General features: G+C 43.2%; 1 protein-coding gene across 2 annotated transcripts; it reads right to left on the reverse strand.

Annotated features, from left to right (window-relative positions):
* Positions 1–100: 100 nt before the first annotated feature.
* Positions 101–9294, reverse strand: LOC307251415 (uncharacterized protein). 2 transcript variants are annotated; one of them, XM_080028785.1, is made up of 11 exons: positions 9200–9294; positions 6937–7041; positions 6629–6787; positions 3505–5101; positions 3292–3345; positions 2321–3131; positions 2067–2228; positions 1661–1721; positions 1449–1570; positions 1187–1338; positions 101–470 (listed from the first exon to the last, which is right to left on the reverse strand). In XM_080028785.1, the coding sequence occupies exons 1-11, from the start codon at positions 9278–9280 to the stop codon at positions 370–372; spliced, it is 3405 nt and encodes a 1134-aa protein (XP_079884911.1). In that variant the 5' UTR covers positions 9281–9294; the 3' UTR covers positions 101–369. The 2 variants fall into 2 exon arrangements, with proteins under 2 accessions (XP_079884911.1, XP_079884910.1); XM_080028784.1 differs by having other exon boundaries at positions 1661–1724.
* Between the last annotated feature and the right edge of the window lie 10526 nt (positions 9295–19820).

The following is a 19820-nucleotide window of genomic DNA, read 5'->3' on the forward strand; positions in this document are numbered from 1 at the left end:
TACTATCTATGATACAGAGGGGTAACTTCAAACCTATTAATAGTGAAAGCAACAGTTTGAGGACTTAAACTTCCTTCGACAATTAATAGCCTTTATTTTGTATATACAAATATAGAAAAACTTTCAGTGTTAAGGAATGAACATCAGAAATCTTTAGTGGGTTCCACTAATAACATGTTATCAAAGTAAACATGCTACATATTTCTATGTGTAAACTGTACACATAATCAGAAACTGCATGCATATTACAGCCAGAACATGCAAAAACTACTACTGTACAAACGTTTGCTACATAAGTGTGAGCATCAGGCTCTGAGGTTTCATCTGGGCCACATCCAGCCCTGTGTGTACATCCTCCCATACGCTCTGCTACCTCTTTATTCCTCTCTGGGCCTGTTTCAGCAGAGAATCAAAGTCCAGGTCCATACACTTGCTCTTGGTAGGAGACGGTTCTGCGTCTTTGTTTGCGTCTGAAGAAGAGAGACACATTCACTATTCTGTTCCCATTAAATAAAACAGACAGTGTTCAAAATAATTTCGACAGTAGTACTGAATATCTAGAATATAGCTGTGCAAGTAACACTTTGTTTAGTTCAAAATGTACGAGGCAGCTCTCATCAGGTGGCACACCACATGTTCCAGTGGATTACTCAGATGCCTCACTTTGGCTGATAGGGTTTCCTAGCAACTCGATCTGCATCTGACTGTTTAAATGAAAAACTGAGATCTTAAGATGTACGATTCCTTCTTTCTGTCCATCTTAATGGGGTGAAGCACCTTTTATATTTTATAATAAAGTTTACTATAGCAGTGTAAGAAAGGTGTTGATTCAACTAAGTACAACATACATTTGCTGCCTTACCATTTAACCGTTTTATTTTCAGTTTCGCATAAAAACAAGAGAAAAAAAGTCTTCCAATTGCACTGGTTTAACCAGACAGGTCAATTTGAACCACCAACTGTTTATCTACTTACCATATTGACACAACAGTATCATATCAGAAAGCAGCATTCATTCACATTTAATTCTGTATTTTTTTGTTGTTGCACATTTTGGCTAATGATTGAATCAGTTCATTTACACTCTACCAGGATGAGAAAGTTGCTGTTCAACTTAAACAACGTAAATATTTGCGTTCACTATAGTAATGTAATGTACTGGACTGTTTGTGGCCTCGAGTCTCACCAAGATCAGCGTAGTCTGAGTTACAGAATTGTCTCCTTCCACCAAAGCAGATGTCAAACGGCAGCTCGTCCGGCCGGCGTAGTTTGCTGCTGTTATCGATGGCTGCAAACGCATGTTTCATGTCGTAGAATGTGACAAAGCCGTAATGGTCACTATGGAAACCAAAAGGTGTAGGTTTTAATACTGATAAATACAGAAGAAAGAAAATGGTAGAAAAAAGGAAAAGAAAAACTATTTCAAACATCATTTTAATAACACATACCCTCTCTCTCTAAAGTGAAGCGACACACATTCCACTTCTCCAAACTGGGCGAAGCGTTGCCTCAGCTCATCGTGTGTCATGGACCTGCAGATGCGGCCGACATACACCACCCTGCGCTCGTCCTGGGAGAAGATCCATAATGAATCACTACTCAGTACTCCACCAAAGACCAACACACACATCAGCTGACATGTTCCTAGTCTTATACTCACTATGGCTTTGAGCTTCTGAATCCTGATCTCATGCTCTCTCCTGAGCTTCCTGGACTCTCTGCTGCTGTGTGGATAGTGAGTTTGGATTAGAGGAAAACAGCGACTAAATTTACCTTTGTGACTTTTGGAGTAAGTGATTCTGAAAAATGCTTGATGTCAAAATCAGTGAATATCTTCTCATGATCCACTACCTCTTTGTACCTTGAAACACATCCAGTGTTAATAGACAGCCAAGGCTACGTAAATGGGCATGTTGCTTGCTATGGTGGGCCCCTTTGTTTACATACCAGTTTACAGAGCCTCAGCTGGAGGCTGGACAGGTCATGAGGAGATATTCACTGATTTTGACAACAAGTATTATCCAGAATCACTGACACAACATTCAAACCTGCCCTCATTGACTGACCTGTTAACATCTCTCCGCCGCCTGCGGTAAAGCCGCGGTGATGGGGAGCGAGATCTAGAGTGGGACCAGGAGCTGGATCTGGAGTAAGACAGCCTGTAGCGGCGAGGTGGGGAGCCAGAGGAGGACGAACATGAGCTGCTCTCTGAACGCCTGTGACGGCGCCTGCAGGACGGACAAGTTCAGAATTAGGAATGATGCACAAAGTGGACAAATTAGAGACTTATATATTGGACATGAACACAGGAGGGGATTACTTTTGTCTTTTTGGAGAAGGAGATGCAGAGCTGGAAGAGCAGGAGGAGGAGGTCGAAGATGAGGATGAACAAGAGCTGGAGTCAGAAAGGGGAGATCTTCTCTGATATCTCTTTCTCTCCCTCCCTCTGTCGGGAGGGCTGGGTGGAGGTGTGGGCAGAGTGCTCAGGGCTGCCTTTTCTTCTGTAGAAATGCATTCTGTGGGACAGTCTGAGAGCTGGGTTGTCTCTGATCTGAGATGCTGCATCGCAGACTTTGCAGAGTTATCAGCAGCCCTGATGGTGGTGTTAACTTCACAGGAGGAAGTCTGTTTTTGGCCTTCAGCTGCAGCACTTGGCTCATGGGTGGCCACCTGCAACTCTTCAGTGGTTTTGGAAAGCGGTTTGGAGGCTCTGCAACGCTGAGAAGCACTCGTAGACAAGCGATCCACCGACCCGCAGTAATCGTGATCGGAGGATACAGCTGAGTGTATGTGAGCGGAGGGGAACTCTGAGAGGTAACTGTGCGTCTTCTTGGACGGGAGAGGGCGGGGGTCGATAATCTGGATGGCCTTGGACGGAGGATTTCTGCGTCTTGCTGGCAGATCTGGGCGAGTGCTGAGGACGATTTCAGTGCCGAGGGGCTCGGGGATGTCCCCACCCTCCGACGTTTGAAGATGTGCTAGATTCCCGGGTGGTTCTGAAGTGCTTAAAGGTCTTAGTGTTGCCACAGGGGCTGTTCTTACAGGCTGAACTCTGTCCAAGTTTCCATCTGTTGGTAGGTTTGACGGTGAAGTAGCAGTAACAAGTTTGGGCTTCACTCTGTCCTCTTTAGCTGAAGGAAGGAGCATAAAAAGAGGGACATAAGAAAATTATATATTCATGTTACTCCAAGAACCATGTCATATTATAATAAGCTGAGCCAGAAACCATGTCAGTTTGGGCAACAACAAAAAAACAGACAGTTGAGTGTTATAAGCCATTGGATCACTCACCTTGTGTCTCCTCAAACTGTTCCAGCAGACTGGTCAGGTCTGGGGCTTCTATCCCTGATGAAGAACAACACACAGACATGAAAAGATTACCTTGGAATGTTCTGTTTAATTCCCAGGCACCTCTTATTTCCTTTGTCACCACAGCAAACTAAATGAATGTAGCTTTAGTGCCTCCACTACGTCGGATTTAACGGCCATGTTTCAAAACTTTACCTGAGTCAGATGTCAGAGGAGGTGGTGGCTCCCCAGGCAGGGGTTTACTGTGGGGAACCTCTGCCAATCTGGTCGTCTCCTTCGTTGGTGCTGTAACAGCGACGGGAGAAGGCCACTGACTGGACAGAGGACTCTTTGGTTGGGACTGGGTTTCATTGGGCGGGTTGGGGCTGCATTGTTGAGGCTGTGGTTGCTCACGCTCTAAAGAGGATTTGATCTGTGTTGTAGTTGGGCACAGTGCTGGAGATCTAGAAGAGACACCTGGAGAAGGCTCAGTCAGTTTGGATTTCATTTCCTGGTTGTTAAGTAGCAGAGTGGAGGGCTGTGGATGAAGAGATGTGCCTGAGGATTCCTTTTGGAGTTCTTGAAAGTGCGTGGTGCTGTCCGGGTTGGAGTCACTGTTGAGGATCTCAGCGGATGGTGATGGTGTTTGTCTGTGTGGCAGGGGGAGGAATACAGGATTTGGGGGATCGCTACTGACCAGTGTCGTTTTCTTTAGTGGACTTTTTCTGCTTTCGGGCGCAATAACATTTTGGTAAGCTGTGACGATTGGCAGAGGACTATCGGGTGAGATGATTTGGGATTGTGTCCTTGAGCGTTTGAGTCCGCTGCGGCGTAGCTGTGTGGATGTGTTGGCCTGTGAGGGGTGAGGCCTGGGCCCAGCAGAGGTGCGCTGGGTCTTGTGACCAGGAGCTTGAGGCCTGTGGTGCTGATCGGCGACACTTCTTCTGCTGTCTGGGTGAAGGTGTGCCATCTTTGGTCCACAGCGGCTTGGGTTTTGTCCTTGTAAACAGAGGATGGGGGTCAGCTCCGTGGGGGCCTCGGACAGAGAGGGCCACTTTGTGGTGTAGTTCCCCTGTTTCTCCACCAGGGGCTGCCTCTTTAGGCACAGCTGTCTGTACTGTTGGAGGCTGAGTGACTTGGCCTTAGTCTCAACTTTAGGAGGCAGGAGCTCAGGACTGTTACTGTCCACTTCTGAAGGCAGTGGTTGGGGTTTAAGTTCTGAGCCAGTTGGATTTTCAAGTGCTTTTGTGCTGCTCATTGGACTCGGCACAGTTTCACTCTCATTCAATCCTTTTTCCACCGATTCATCCAATGAAGCAACTTGAACAGGACCAAAGCTCACCCTTTTCCTCTCTCCGGATGGCGGAACTCTGGACGAGTTTCCATTCAGCAACGCACTCTTCAAGAGTTTGCCGTTATCTTCCTCCGTTGTCTCTTTTACAGATACTTCATCGTCAGACACAACATTAATCTCTTCGTCACTGTCTTCAGAGGGCCTCTCGTACTTCCACACCTCCTCCTGAGAGAATACGGTGCGTTTGTCCCCGTCCTCCTCCACATGCAGCCGGAGACAGTACGAGTGCATGATCCTCACCAGGTTGACCAGAGAAGTGGAGGTGAAGACCTCCACCTCTGCCTCTGCTTTCTTAGTCTTGGAGTGAAATAATGCTTGGCTTTGTTGTTTGAGCAGCTGTCGAGGGCCTCTCCTCTCTGTTTTGTTCTCCACTTTCTTTTCTCCGTCAATCTTAATTGTGAATGTTGCTACATTTGGAGATTTGGATCTTGGTCTCAGTCTTTCAGCAAGTGATAGTTCCTGAAGAGAAGAGAGGTGAAAAGGACACATTTAGATCCAAAGGGTCTGATCTTTTATCAGCAGAAAACATTAAGATGGGAAATCACATATTTCATACAACCAATCGAGGTATGTGGCTCATCTTTAAGCTATCATGTTACATGTACCGTATTTTCCGCACTATAAGTCGCAGGCGTTATAATGTTTAATTACCATATGTAAGAGTTTGTGCACAGAGGAGATTGTCGGGAAAGAGATGGCTGCTTGAGGAAGCTCCCATTTATTAACATTTCAACAAACAAGTTGCATATTTGCATAACGTACGTAAGTGTTACCATTTAGTGCAGTAGTAGCTACTAGGGATGGGCACGAGTATTTTTCGCTACTCGTGTGATCGCTTGCATTCCTCGAGGATCAATCGAATCCTCGTTTTTTCTATTTTTAGAACGCAACGCATCTGTCTACAGAACAACGGTTGACCGCAATAAAGCGCTCAATGCTTATGTCAAACAGTCACAGTTGCCATATGATATTAAGGATTTTTTTCTACAAGTTTAAAACACATTTTCCTCGCTGAAAGTCATTAAATAGACGGGCCACAATTTAAACCGATCCAGTAGGTCTGCGATGCGGAGAAAAAAAGAGTGGGCTGTAGTTGTAACAAAAAAAATTGCCTAAGTCACCATTTAAAATAAGAAGGGCAGCAGATAATATAAAATGATTGTCCTACAATTTAAATACATATAAATAACTCACCAAAGCAGATAGTTGTAGGCCTATATCCAACCGCGTAATGCTCACTCCGTGTCCGTGAATAATTACCGCGACTAATTCCTCATTAACGGAACGTTGCACCGGTCGGTTTTTGAATCTTATCTCCATATTCCCTATTGAAGGCTTCTTAACTGTTGTTGGCTCGGAGCGAATGTGTCTGAAGTAAGCCTTGCTTCTTCTTTTCTTTCCAAGCGGAGAGCACCTTGCATGCTCACCTGGAGTCTACTCAGTACTAACTGAGAGTAACAGGTGTCATCTCCCCTTTTTATAAACGTAACTTTATCATCTGCTTTGAAATAATTGGACAGTTATATTCCTGAAAATGTTCTGGAGAAAGGAGAGACCGTGTTCAGCTCTGCGGTGCTGTGGAGAACACAGGCTGCGCTGTGGTGGCACGCAGGTGGCAGTTATTTGCAGTTGATGTTTGACACAACGCTCAGTTTATTGCACTTGCATCAAAATATTTAATTTTGTTAAACTTTATTTTATCCGTTTTGTACACGTATATAACATTCTTAAATAGGGGCGGCCGCGGCCCGCCGGCCTAAAGGCTACAGACACAAAAATAAAAAAAATATTTTCCTCATCCACCAATCGAGTTCATTTGAAACGAGGAGTACTCGATTATTAACGCCCATCCCTAGTAGCTACATAACATATACTGTGCTATGTAATAATGGTAAGTGGAATTTGTGAAATAAATTTGAATTGAATTTTTGTTTCTAAATAAGTCATTTTAGGCTTGTGTTTCTTGTTCCTGAGAGTGAAGCCCACCACTGCATTGTTCTCCCTGCGCTCTGGGTGGGTGAGGAGCTGGGTGTCTGGCAGGCTGTCAAAGGGAGACAGAGTAGCGTCATCATCCTCCACACTGTCCAGCATCTCAGTCAGAGCCGACAGCAGGGTCGCACTCTCCTCCATCGCTCCACTCTTATCCTGAAAGGGTTCACCAGAATCCAGGTTTATTGATTTATATGTGACACTCATGTTCTACCAACATCGTTTGCATTAAAAAAATTACCCTAACTCATGTGGAGAAATTAGTAAAAGATGGCATATTTTACAGTTACTGCTTTAATTCTGACCTCTGATGCCACAGCCGAGTCTTCAAAAATGGCCAGGATTGAGTGATCCATGCAGGACTGTGCGTCCATCTCCACACCTTCCATGTCACGTCGACACAGGACCAACTACAGAGGGAGACACAGACATCGTATTACATCCATGCATCGTGAACTTGTGCGCCCTTTGATCTGGTCTGTGTGTGACCAGAAGCTGAAGCTCAAAGTTACTTAGCATTAATGGGAGGAGCTGCCAGTTCTGATAAATACATAATACTCACAATACAGCCGCGGAAAAAAACCTTAGTAATAAGTTATTATTAATAAGACATTACAACTTTCTTCGTTCATAAATTGGTCTATGAAACTTCTGACTATGGTGAAAAATGCAGAAATACATTTATAAAATAATCCAAGTTCACATATTCAAACGTCGTGATTGGACAGATTGACGGCACAAAACCAAAGATAATCAGTGTGCCATCAGTGGAGACTATGAAAACCAACATCTGAGAGAAGCTGGAAGGAGCCAAGTGAAATGTACTCATGTTTGCTAAAGAGGGCCTAAACTATCAAATTGATTGCAGATTAATTTATTTTTACTAGGCACATTGTTTAATTACCTATACTACCGGTACTGTTTTCTGTTTAGTTAAAGCGGGCTTTGAAACTTATTTTGTTATTTAAAAAGGTAAATGGGTAGGTAGGTATAATAAGCCTACACATTTCCAGTCAATGTTCTCAATACTATCAGTGGTTCTTGAGAACCGGGACAAAAGGTTGTCTTCCATATGTAACTGCTGTTATGTTTAAAACTAAAAATATTTAAAATTGTAGATGTTATTAGGAATAAAGAATAGAATGTCTGGAGCACAATTATACCCTTAAATTTAATTTTATCATTACTATGTCAAATATATGACACTTGTTATCTTCTCACGACGTCCAAAACAGTGTGTCCTCAGAGAAGGTTTCAATCTTTCATATGCAATAAAACCTATTAAAAATGTACTTTAATGATTAAAAATAGTTTTCTTTTCATCAAAAGCAACACAAAATAATCTCTCATATCAATAAAAACAGTTTTTCTATAACACATTCATGTTTTATAAGGTTTCTAAGTGGTGGGACCACTTTAGGTCAACAAGACATTTAATTAAAATGTAATAAAATTAGGCGAAATAAGGGGCAGCTGACACTTTGAAGGACCTTCTAATTCTACCTCTGCAGAGTACATTAAAGTCAGACAGGCTCTGATAAGTGTTGTAGTCTAAGAATATTTTACATTCCGAATCTTGAAAGTCCTGTGTCACAACCATATGTCAACACCGACTAACAATTTCTGGAGTTATCTGACATTTTTGATCAGCTTAGCTCAGTAGCTTAGTATATGTTGGATAGGCCTACATACATGTAATTTAATTTGCCGAAACATAGGGTTTGTATTTTTTCAACATTGCACCCTGTTTTGTCCCACTTCTCAAGAATCACTGCTATAATGCATGTATTCTGCTTTGATAACATGGACCAAAATAAATACATTTGGCTACATTCATAGACACTTTTTATATGTAAGGACCAAAGACTGTATATTAGGTAAAGACCAGCAAACAAGCTGTCAGAGAGCAACTCTTGACAAGTTTTATGGGGGCAAGGTTAAGTAGGAAGCAGACCAGACTCTACAACGGAACTGAACTATGGGTACACGAGGCAGGTCACATCCTGCACCACCACACTATCTTTAGGAAGAGGAGTAAAGTGGAGCCCTCTGGGTTGGTCATATTATAATTTAGAATTAGGCATTTAATTGAAAGTAAAGCGGTTTGCTGCAGTCTCTTTCATGGAACAACTCAATAAGGCTAAAACAGTAATACAAGGGCGAAAGAGTTGGCGAATTTTGAATGTAAAAAAGAGTGATACGAGTAGTCAGTGAGCAAGCAGGACAGTGCTGACCCAGGGTGCAGCTATAGCTGAACATCTTGTACTTTAGGAAATGAGCCGGTCTCCCTGTCTGTGTCCACGGATACATCCTCGACAGTGTTAAACATGCACGAGGTGGTAACACCATCAACCGACGACGTGTCATTAAATTGTCTCTGGTCCAAATAACAGCTAAGCCAACTCCCTGGTCGCCACCTCAGTAGTACTACTACCTCGTTGCGGCCACGTGTCGGCATGCGGGCATGTGGCCTCGCTTGCAGACGAAATGCCTCATATTTAAAACCTCGAAACGCGCTCATGTGTAGCTATTGTGGTGAGGGATTAGCTCATGTAAACAAACCGGTACCTCGTTGGGAGTGTTGCTCGCCAGAAAGCCGCTGTTGTCGGCATTTAAATCGCAGTCTTCCCCCCTCCACCGCGCCGCCATCTTTGCTGCTTCACATGGCCCGCTGGCAGGCCTGACAGGGACACGTGGTCACTGGCTGCACGTGCGCGGAGAGCAGCACCGATCTGGGATCAGATTGACACCGCCAACCCATGTTTGTGGGTTTGAGGAGAGGAATAGAAATGAGATCCAAGGTCAGCTTTATGTATCTCGTAGTTCCTCGTTGATTATCAATAAGTTTTCTCTTGAATACTATCTACATTCATTATTTGAGCTGCAAATAAAATAAGACAATTTAATGCGTCGAAGAGTTTTTTAATTTGTCAAACTTGGCAATAAAGTTTAAATTGAGTCTAATTGAGGAACATTATTTCATAGCCTAGCCTGTCAACTAACAAGTAGTAGGCTAACTAGTGAACTGCTTTTTTGAACTGCCGTTTTATTTGATTTATATAGGCTATATCATGTTTACAATGTCAGTTAAGCCATGATACATCAGAATAATTGAAGGAAGAACTTTGGTTTTTAAATTTTTATTTATTTATTGTTCATTAGCGCCACCTGGCGTCCAAATGTAGGCTACACGTGTACTAACAATGAGGTGACGGTTGGTTGGTTCCATGGGTTGGTTCGCATACATGCAGTAGCAATAACCAAAATACTGGAGGCCTATCTGCAGATTAAAGGAATTGGGTTATTTTTGGCTTTCATTAAGTTAAAAAGGTTGCATTTTCAGACTGCCCCTTAAACTGTTTTATTATGTTTTAATGCATATTTGGATATGTAACAAGCATTAGTCATTGCAATATTGATGTGTTGACTTTATAGTGTGTGTACACACACCCTCCACCCTGAAACGGTTCGCTGTTGAGGCCTAACTACTACCCCAGCCTCACATGAAATGGCACCTACGTATAGGTCCAGATCTGCTTCTGTGCGTTTTGTTATAGCCTAAGTATTCAGGCCTCAGTTAGCATTTTCCATGTACACTAGATCATTATGATGGAATATGTTTTGCATTTACCGCTTGTGACTTACTGCACTGCTGAGGCGTTGCATGAATTATACTCTGCAGTCATGTGAATATGAGAACAAGTGCCACTTCATAATAAATATTATATGTATTTTTTAATTTTGTTTCCACTTCATCCTGGGCAGCTCCACACTGTGCGACCTTATATATATGATGAATAATTATTCTGAACATCGAAAATGAAATATACAGCCGTCTAAACCTGTATTTTCACCTGTGGTTTGCATTTCTCCCTCCAGCTGATAAAGACCCAAGATAGCACCAAACCTCATGCTCCAATGACGAATCATATGATGGTCTCTGGGTGGTTGATTACATTTACATATTCAGTAGGTCTTATATTACCCTTTACCCTGTTTCCAATTGTGCAGTACAGTTGTTACACTACACAGTATATCATTTCTGCAGGGGTTGGGAGTGTTGTTTGCTTTGTAAAAGTGCAACTAGTCATACAAGTCCAGCTTGACCAGCTAACTCACATCGTTCCCCAACACTCCTCAAGCCACACCATTGATCATTGGCAGTTAATAACTCTGGTTTTCAAATGAAATATGAAAACAAAAATCGCATCTCTATATACACTCACCGGCCACTTTATTAGGTACACCAGTTCAATTGCTTGTAAAACAAATTGCCAATCAGTCAATCACATGGCAGCAACTCAATGCATTTAGGCATGTAGACGGGGTCAAGAGAACGTGCTGAAGTTTAAACTGAGCATCAGAATGGGGGTTCAAGGTTGGTGCACGGCAGGATGGATCCCCATGCTTTCAGGTTGTTTATGCCTGATTCTGACCCTACCATCTGAACTTCGCAACTGAAATCGAGACTCATCAGACCAGGCAAGATTTTTTCCAATCTTCTATTGTCCAATTTTGGTGTGCCTGTGCAAATTGTAGCCTCAGTTTCCTGTTCTTAGCTGACAGGAGTGGCACCTTGTTGGGTCTTCTGCTGTTGTAGCCCATCTGCTTCAAGGTTGGACATGGTGTGCGTTCAGAGATGGTATTCTGCATACCCTGGTTGTAACGAGTCATTATTTGAGTTACTGTTGCCTTTTTATCATCTCGAACCAGTCTGCCCATTCTCTTCTGACCTCTGACATCAACAAGGCATTTTCGTACACACAACTGCAGCTCACTGGATTTTTTTTTCCTTTTTTGGATCATTCTCTGTAAACCCTAGAGATGGTTGTGCGTGAAAATCCAAGTAGATCAGCCCGTCTGGCACTATGAACCATGCAATGTTCAAAGTCACTCAGTGCAGTTACATGCAGACTCATAATCGGGTAAATAAACGAATAAGACCTGAACAGGACTTGTAAAATGCATGTAAACACCTTTATCCGATCTACTTCGCACACAAAACAGCACATTAACGGACAAGCGAAGTCGGATAAGAACACCTAGATAACTCGTTCATCGTCTGCATTCTACCTGCATGTATACAGGATCGCATATCGGAGTTTGCGTTCAGCGCTTGCTCGAGAGTACCCTGTCGGGGATTTCACAAGGAAGTGGAAGGAGCAACGGAATAAATAGTAGTGTTGTTGCCGAAAAGGAACCGGACGTGGCTCTATAACCACTTGTTGAAAGGGCTACAGCGCCACCTAGCAGAGCAGCCATGCTCCGGCCATTTATCCGATTCTCTGAAAGGCCATGTATACATAATACATGGCCTTTCAGAGAATCGGATAAATGGCCGGAGCATGGCCGACTCCACTACGCTAGGTGGCGCTGTAGCCCTTTCAACAAGTGGTTATAGAGCCACGTCCGGTTCCTTTCCGGCAACAACCCAACTATTTATTACGTCGTTTCCCCAGCAGGGATTCCGAGCAAGCGCAGAACGCAAACTCCGATGTGTGATTTGCGATCCTGTATACATGAAGATAGAATGCCGACTATGAACAAGTTATCTATGTTCTTATCCGACTTCGCTTGTTCGTTAATGTGCCGATTTGTGTGCGAAGTAGATCTGATAAAGGTGTTTACATGCATTTTACAAGTTCTGTTGAAGTCTTATTTGTTTATTTACCCGATTTAAGTCTGCATGTAAACACACTGACTGACTTAAACCTCCTTTCTTCCCCATTCTGTTGCTCGATTTGAACTTCAACAAGTTGTCCTGTCCAGGTACATGCCTAAATGCATTGAGTTACTGTGTTAATGTGATTGGCTGATTAGTTATATTTGTTAACAAGAAATTGAAATGGTGTACCAAATAAAGTGGCCTGTGTGTGTGTTTGTGTGTGTGTGTGTGTGTGTGTGTGTGTGTGTGTTCGTGTGTGCGTGTATATATATATATTTATAAAGTCAAAATCAGATTCCCCCAACTATTCACCAGTTTTATTCCCCCTGGAAACAGCTAGCACCGCTCTGACCAAAAGTGACAATCCACTGCCAGCATCCCTAAAGCTCACCAATTAACACTTTTAATCCTGTTTGTTTGAGTTTAATAGATTCTGCAATTTAGTTCATTCAGACAGAGCCAGGCTAGCTGTTCCCCCCTGTTTCCAGTCTTTATGCTAAGCTAAGCAAAAGCTAGCTCTGGATTCATACTAATTGGACTGATATGAAAGAGATGTAATCCTCTCATCTAACAAGAAAGCAAATAGGCCTATTTACAAAACTGTCCTTAACTTTGTCTTTAGAGCAAATGAGTAGACTTCTTTTAAGTCGTAAAGTTCATTCAGGGTCTCTCTGACTGCCAGTTATCAGTTATATGTGCCATTGCCAGTCATAAATAAGTACTCTATTCCTAATGGAAAGCTGGAAACTGACAGAGTGCAGCCAGTGTGTTGCATTATTAGCATGGCAAGATGGCGGACAGTAATAAATGAAATTAAACAAAGATTCAGGTCATGTCTGCTATCATTTTTTAGGCCATTGCAGAAATGGACTGAGGGATCCTGACTTTTATGTCCCCAAACAATAGTTCAGCTTAAGAACTCTGGGCCCCATAATGCAACTCGCTTGCGTCTTTCTTGAGACTTCCTCGCTCTAGTAACTGATGTATCTCAAACTCAATGCCCTCAGAATGGAACAATATGTTTTTCTGTAATAAATATAAAGTCTCCAATCCTATTCTGAACTAACCTTCAGGGTTATTTGCTCATTATACAACGATTTTCATAGACTGACCGTTCCCCCGTGTGACAAGTAAACGAGTGCCACTTTAACAGTTTCGAGAAGACACATAATGTGAGCTATCCCAGCATATAGAAGTGGTATGCTCTCAAAGGATGTATCAATTTGGCTATGTGGATGTTTTGTTTTGATCTCTTGTTAGTACACCTTATTAAGAAGAGCCGTCACATAGACTTAATTTTAAAGAGATATGGAGTGAAAACTACCAGCAGAGGGAGTTATAGCTTCAGCTGACAATCCTCGTGCAGATATCAGATCACCAGAGCAGACGATCACAATGCTTAGTTAACCTATCATGCATCATACTTCCTTGCTTGTTTTTTTCTCTTTCTCTTTTTCTTATGCACATTAGCTTTTATGCTGTTGTCATGGTCACCATGACCCAGGAGAGCGTAGCCCCCTTGCTGCTTGAAGGTATTTAAAAGTATAGATTTAGAGATACTGACTGATGACAGACTTTTATACATTTTGAGTTGCAGTCCCCCCCTGTACTGTAGTTTCCTGTTGGTGGGTGGATAAATACCCTCCAGCGGATAATATAGATTGTTGCCAGTGTGATTTACTTCCACCACTAGATGGGGGTATTGCACATCTCCAATTAAGTTCGGTTCACACTTTCTGCTTTTCTTTTGGCCCCTCTAAAGTTGTGAATGAGTTAATTCCATAGACAGTATATCAAATTTAAGGTTAATTCCCATTGAGCCGATTGCTCCATGCTAGCCACCGATCCCCCAATGGATTGCAATCGGATATTCATACATGAACATAATGAATTGAGGTTCATCTGGGTTATCTTGTATTATCTCACTGTTTGTTCCCTGTGACGAATATGGATGCGTCTGGCCTGTTATCTTGCGCATACCAGCGATGAGTTGACCTTTCTGCTGAATGTCATGGCGGGGCAGAGAGTCAATGACTGCTCTAGATTAGTCGGGAGTGAAATACGCCTCATTGACGCACACTTTAAACGCCGTGTCACACTGTGTTCCTCTTTATTTATTTTGATGCACAGGGGCCACTGAGTGCATACTACCCATCTGCTCAGTGTCCTCTATCTGTGCATCCTTCTTTTTGTTTTCTTTCCTTCACTTTATCCATTAATCCCATTTCTCCTATGCTATTGCTACATCTCTCCCTCGGCCCCCCTGCCCCCCTGCCTGCCCGCCACGCACACCTGCCTCCCCTACCACAACTCCTGAAACACATTACTGTCTGAAATGGGGCCAAAGCATCTTCCAGTCTCCGGCGGGTGAAGTGCGAGCGTGTTCACGAGTGTGCAAAGGCATGAGTAAAGTGTGTGTTAAGGGGATTGGAGGGTGTGCGTGTAATTGGGTCACTTTACTGCAGCATCCAGCTCCCAGGCCCCCCACACGCTCAGATGCCACACAGATTTAACCCCCCCCCCCCCCCCCCCACACACACACATACACACTTCTTGTTCACTGTCCCTTTTTCACTACCTTTTTTTTAGGGGGGGGGGGTTGAAATGTAAAAGGCACTCACTCACTTTTCAAACAGAGATTTTCCCTAAATCCCTGAAGCTCTGCAGAGTGCCAGACTTTACTCTCATTCTCTGAGGGGGAAAAGGAAGAAAATAATAAATAAAACAGTTTTTCTTTCATGTCTCTCACTCCCCTCTCTATCACTCCCCTCTCCCCCCTCTTCCTCTCATCCCTTCCTCATTCTTGACCTGCAGGCAGACTCCCACAGTGCTCTTTTGGCATGTTTGAATTTTTTAAAGAACCCAAGAGGTCCAACCAATCCGGTATGGATATGCTCTCCTGTTGCCCAAACACTTGCTGCTGTTTTGTGTATTACATATGAGTTATATGACTTCTTGGCTTCTCAGTCATGCTGTTTGTGTGTGTGTGTGCGTGTGCGTGTGCGTGCAAGCATGTGCACTTCTATGACCTCTCAGGTATGTGCAATGCCGGGAGCAGTGCGTTATTAAAAGGCAACAGCATTCTGATCTTTTAACATGACACCCTCTCTACAGGGTAAACGCAGCACACACAGACGTTACTTTGATACTGCTGGGCTAGGGAGTTGCGTTGCCGCCGTGTACACATTTGACTTTTTCTTCACTTCAAGTAAGTCTTTTTCTTTGGCTTTCACAGAGGAGAAGAGGAATGCCCTCCCACATGGCGCAGGGAACATCTGTTACTGAGAAATGAAGGCTGAGAAAGAGAAAGAGAGAGAGAGAGGAGGGAGGTAGGAGACTTGAGAGAGGAAAAGATAGGAGGTGGACTATGAACAAGGAAGCATATCCAGAGAGTTGGAAAGGGGAGGAGAGAAAGTGACAAGACATCAGCTGGAGGAGACCACCCTTTCTACAGGAACAGCAGAGGTGAGAGACAACTCAGCAGGAGGTATTGACCTACAGGTGCACACGTTTACGGCTAACATACGCACACAAACGCACTGAGCGCGGTAACAGAAGCCTGCATCAATAATGTAGCTGAGAGGAAACAGGATGCAAATTCTGCCTTACATAAGAGTTTACAGAGGGCCGGCTGGCTCAGAACAGCCTCTTTCACTCTCTGCTTCGCCCCTCAGGCTGGATGCACACAAGATTTCTTAAGCTAATTAACCATCACATTTGCCATCCAAACAACTTTTCAGGGGAAGTGTGCTGCAACAAAGGCATGAGAGCTGCGCTAGAGCCATTTTTAACTACAGCCTACTGACACAAGGTGATTTGTTTTTACTCTATGGGGCAACATTTTTGTAGTAGCATTTCTCCGCTTACTCTGTAACAGGCTTGTTGAAGCAGGCAAGGTTAGTTTTGCGCCAAAGTACAAATCCTTCAACATTAATGACCTGAGAACTGAACTTTGTCTCCACAGCTGTGGATAAACTGATATGGCTGAAGCTGCCAAGAGCCAAAGCACATTGTTGATCCAGGTCAAAGGGGTTGCATAGACATAATGGGAGTCTACGCACGGGACGTTATTAACCCTGGACAAACTAGATATGATAAACCAAATCAAAAGTTGAAACACTCTTTGGCTTGAAGCTGCACGTGACCCATACAACTTTATAAGATGATATAGGCCTACAACTTGTTGCCACTACCTCAAGTCAGATACAACCTTTTCTATTCAGATTTACTCAATATATTCCATAGAAAGACGCATATAAACATTAAGGAAAGCAAAAAGGAAGAACTGAGAAAACATTCATTTTAACGAAGATCAACGAAAATTAACGAAGTTTATTGTCTGGCAGCACAGCAGGAAACTGTGATACATGATTAGCTTAAAAAATGCTCTCCTGTTCTCACCTTCCTCTCTGATGCCTTTTCTTTGCCTTGTTGTTTTGTCTATTGTCTGTCTTTTATACGTTACCCTCCACCTCTTTAGTGTCTCAGTTACATATCTGTGTTATGTGGGCTTTGACTATTTGCTAACTGGCGAACCATCTGTATGTGTGCTTGTATATAAATACTAACGGTAAGGTGTAATACTGCTTTGAACACAGATTCGCTTGAATGTATGAACTTGTCAAAACTGTCTCTATGAAAATGTTAATGTGGGCAGATAAATTTGTGTGTGTGTGTGTGTGTGTGTGTGTGTGTGTGTAGAAGCTCATCATGCTTGCGCTATCCTTTTTCTGCCACATTGCCATGGCGACAGTGCCCTCCCGGGGTAATGGGGGACGAGTGCGCCAGAGCTATTTATTCTCTCTTTCTCCCTACCTCCCTCCATCCATCCGCTGCCCTCTCTTTCCCTCCGTCTTTCTCTCTCTCTCTCCTCGTCTCTGCCCTCTTCCTCCTGCAACCTCTCCGTCTCTCATGCCTCTCTCTCCCGCCTTCCTCTGCTCTTTCTTCTTTTCTCTGATTGGCTTAACACTCTCCTCCTTAAAATGAGACACTGTCTAATGAGACAGAGGGTGAGGAAGAAAGGGAGGGAGACAAAGAGCAAGTGTCTTTAAAAAAAGGAAGTAAAAATATGTGGGGGAGGCGATCTACGCAGACGTGTTCCTCTTTGCATGTAAAGGGACAACTTCTGTGATGTCATTTGGGAGGGAAATGGCACAGGATTGTCCATGTATGTATTCCTACATGTGGCTTTCTGTCTTAGCCATGTACAGGTGTGTGTGTACTGTTGTGCAGACAGGTGAGATATTAAAGGAAAATTAAAGGAACAACCTGAGTCAATGAGTGGACAAACATGTCAAGCAGGTGATCTGCATCGAACGATTAAGAGATTGACATCCCATCATGCTTTGTTGCAGTCTTAAAAGAGTGCTCACCTGACTCAGGTTTCAGTAGTTACAGTGACTAAAGTGAAGTCTACTTTTAGTTCTATTGGAAAGACTTGGGGACAGATATTGAAGTCAAAAGAGCACATTTGATGAGTGATGCTCATGCATTAGTTTGCTATGAAAGGAAAAACTGATGAGGAACTCTACCTCAGCATGTGATTAGACTGTCAGTCAACTATTACATAGAGAGCCATATTATAGGGTTACTGTGCATATCTCGCTCATTACAACCGCCAAACCGAGCAATGTGGCGAAGTAAGTAGGGCGGTTGTCAACTGTATTGCAGGGTCGGTGGTTCGATTCCCCACCACTGCTGAATGCTTGACCCCTACAGTGAGTGGATCCATGGGCTTTGTTATGCTGTTGGTGGAGAGGGATTTTTGTTACGGGCTTTTTACTGTAATGTAATGGTATTGGTTCACTAGTTCCCATAAAGGGCGGTGTCACTGCAAATCAATAATAAGTGAAATTACTGTTAATAATGCAATGGCCTTCATAGCAGATCTTAACATCTATGGGAGATTTTTGGACCGAAATGTTAGAAAGCGCTCTTTACCACCAACATCAAAACACTATATGAGGGATTAATTCTGAGATACTGCTGTCTATCACTCCAGTAAAGTTCAAGAGACTAGAAGAATTGATAACAAGGTGCACTGAAGCTCTTCTGTGAGAAAATGTGGTGGTTCCCAACTCCTTACAAAGACATTTTATGTTGGTCTTTCCTTTCCCTTGACACCTGTCTGGATGTGCATGCAGTGTCTTGGGGGTGTATGGGTATTTGGATGGAAGCGGTGGGCTCAGTTGGGGTCATGACCTTTTGAAATTGAAGATTTGAAAATCTTTGTACATACATTTGTACCTTGAAGTAGAGGGTCACCAATCTCTTTGACCTGTGTCTGTTGCTTACTTGGGACTCCAGGTTGTAGGGGCAATACAGTAGGCCTAAGGGTTGAGAATACATTTCTACCAGTAGCTGGTTTGCTAAGCTTAGCATGAAGACTATAGAAAACAGTGGAAAAAGCCATGGTTCTGTCCGAATGTAACAACATTCACCTACCAGCAATTTTGAAACTCACTTACAACAAACAACATGAGGTTCTACAGGACCAAAGGTTTTTTTGGGCCGGGGCACAGTAACACCTTCTTAGGCTACTGTTTATGTCCAGGCCAATCAGCTTCAAGCCAATTAGGTCCTACCGAAGATTTAATTCTTATAAAAATGGCTTCCATTTGGTCCCTGTCGTTTCGGAACTGTAGATTCTAGCAGATGTTATTCAGACCTGTGTAAAAAGTGCATTTGTTAGGGACTATTTTTAGCTGTGGATTAATATACATTTAGATTTACAGTGAGTTATAATGAGTATTTATATTAGCAGGATGCTACCCTTGAAAAAAAAACAGAAAAATTAAATAAGTTTCCGTGTTCATGTTGAGGAAGGAACACGTCTGAGGCTTTTGGACAATTATTGAGCTTGATTGCACAGAGGAATAACTGGATACACAGACAATACCTGTTATCAGGATCAGGCCATTGTCCATTTATGTCTTCTTTGGATTAATAAACAATGACAGAAATATATATAAAATATCACCAGACTTTCCTTAAGTGTCATCTTGTAAAAAACCCTGGGCCCAACAATTCACTCTCACACACACAAACAGGCAAACTTATGCATCTCACAGAGAAAAAATGACAGTGATGGGGGGGAAGATTAGAGCGCGACGCAGACAGGGGGAGAGAAAGGTAGAACAGAAGAAAGAGTAATAAGGAAAGAGAGAGAGACAGCGGGAGGGGGAGAAGGGAGGGAGGGAGAGCAGGAGAGATAAATGGCCGAGTAGACAGGAAGATGAGTGAAGCGAGTGAGCAACACTGTGTGGCACACTGCAGACAGAAAAGACTAACAGAGCGAGAGAGTGAATGGGCGAGAAACGGAGACAACAGAGAGAGGGAAAGAAAGCAGAGGCACGTCAACCCCCCCCCCCCCCCCCCCCCCCAACATCCCCTGCCATGTAGCAGACCTTTGGTGGATGGTAACAAGCCACTCGGATGGATGCAGCACACACACACACACACACACACACACACACACACACACACACACACACAGACATAGAGCCAGTTTTCCTGAAGATCATT

The sequence above is a fragment of the Ammodytes marinus genome (genome assembly GCF_949987685.1).
Source record: "Ammodytes marinus genome assembly, chromosome: 6".
NCBI classification, from domain to species: Eukaryota; Metazoa; Chordata; class Actinopteri; order Uranoscopiformes; family Ammodytidae; genus Ammodytes; species Ammodytes marinus.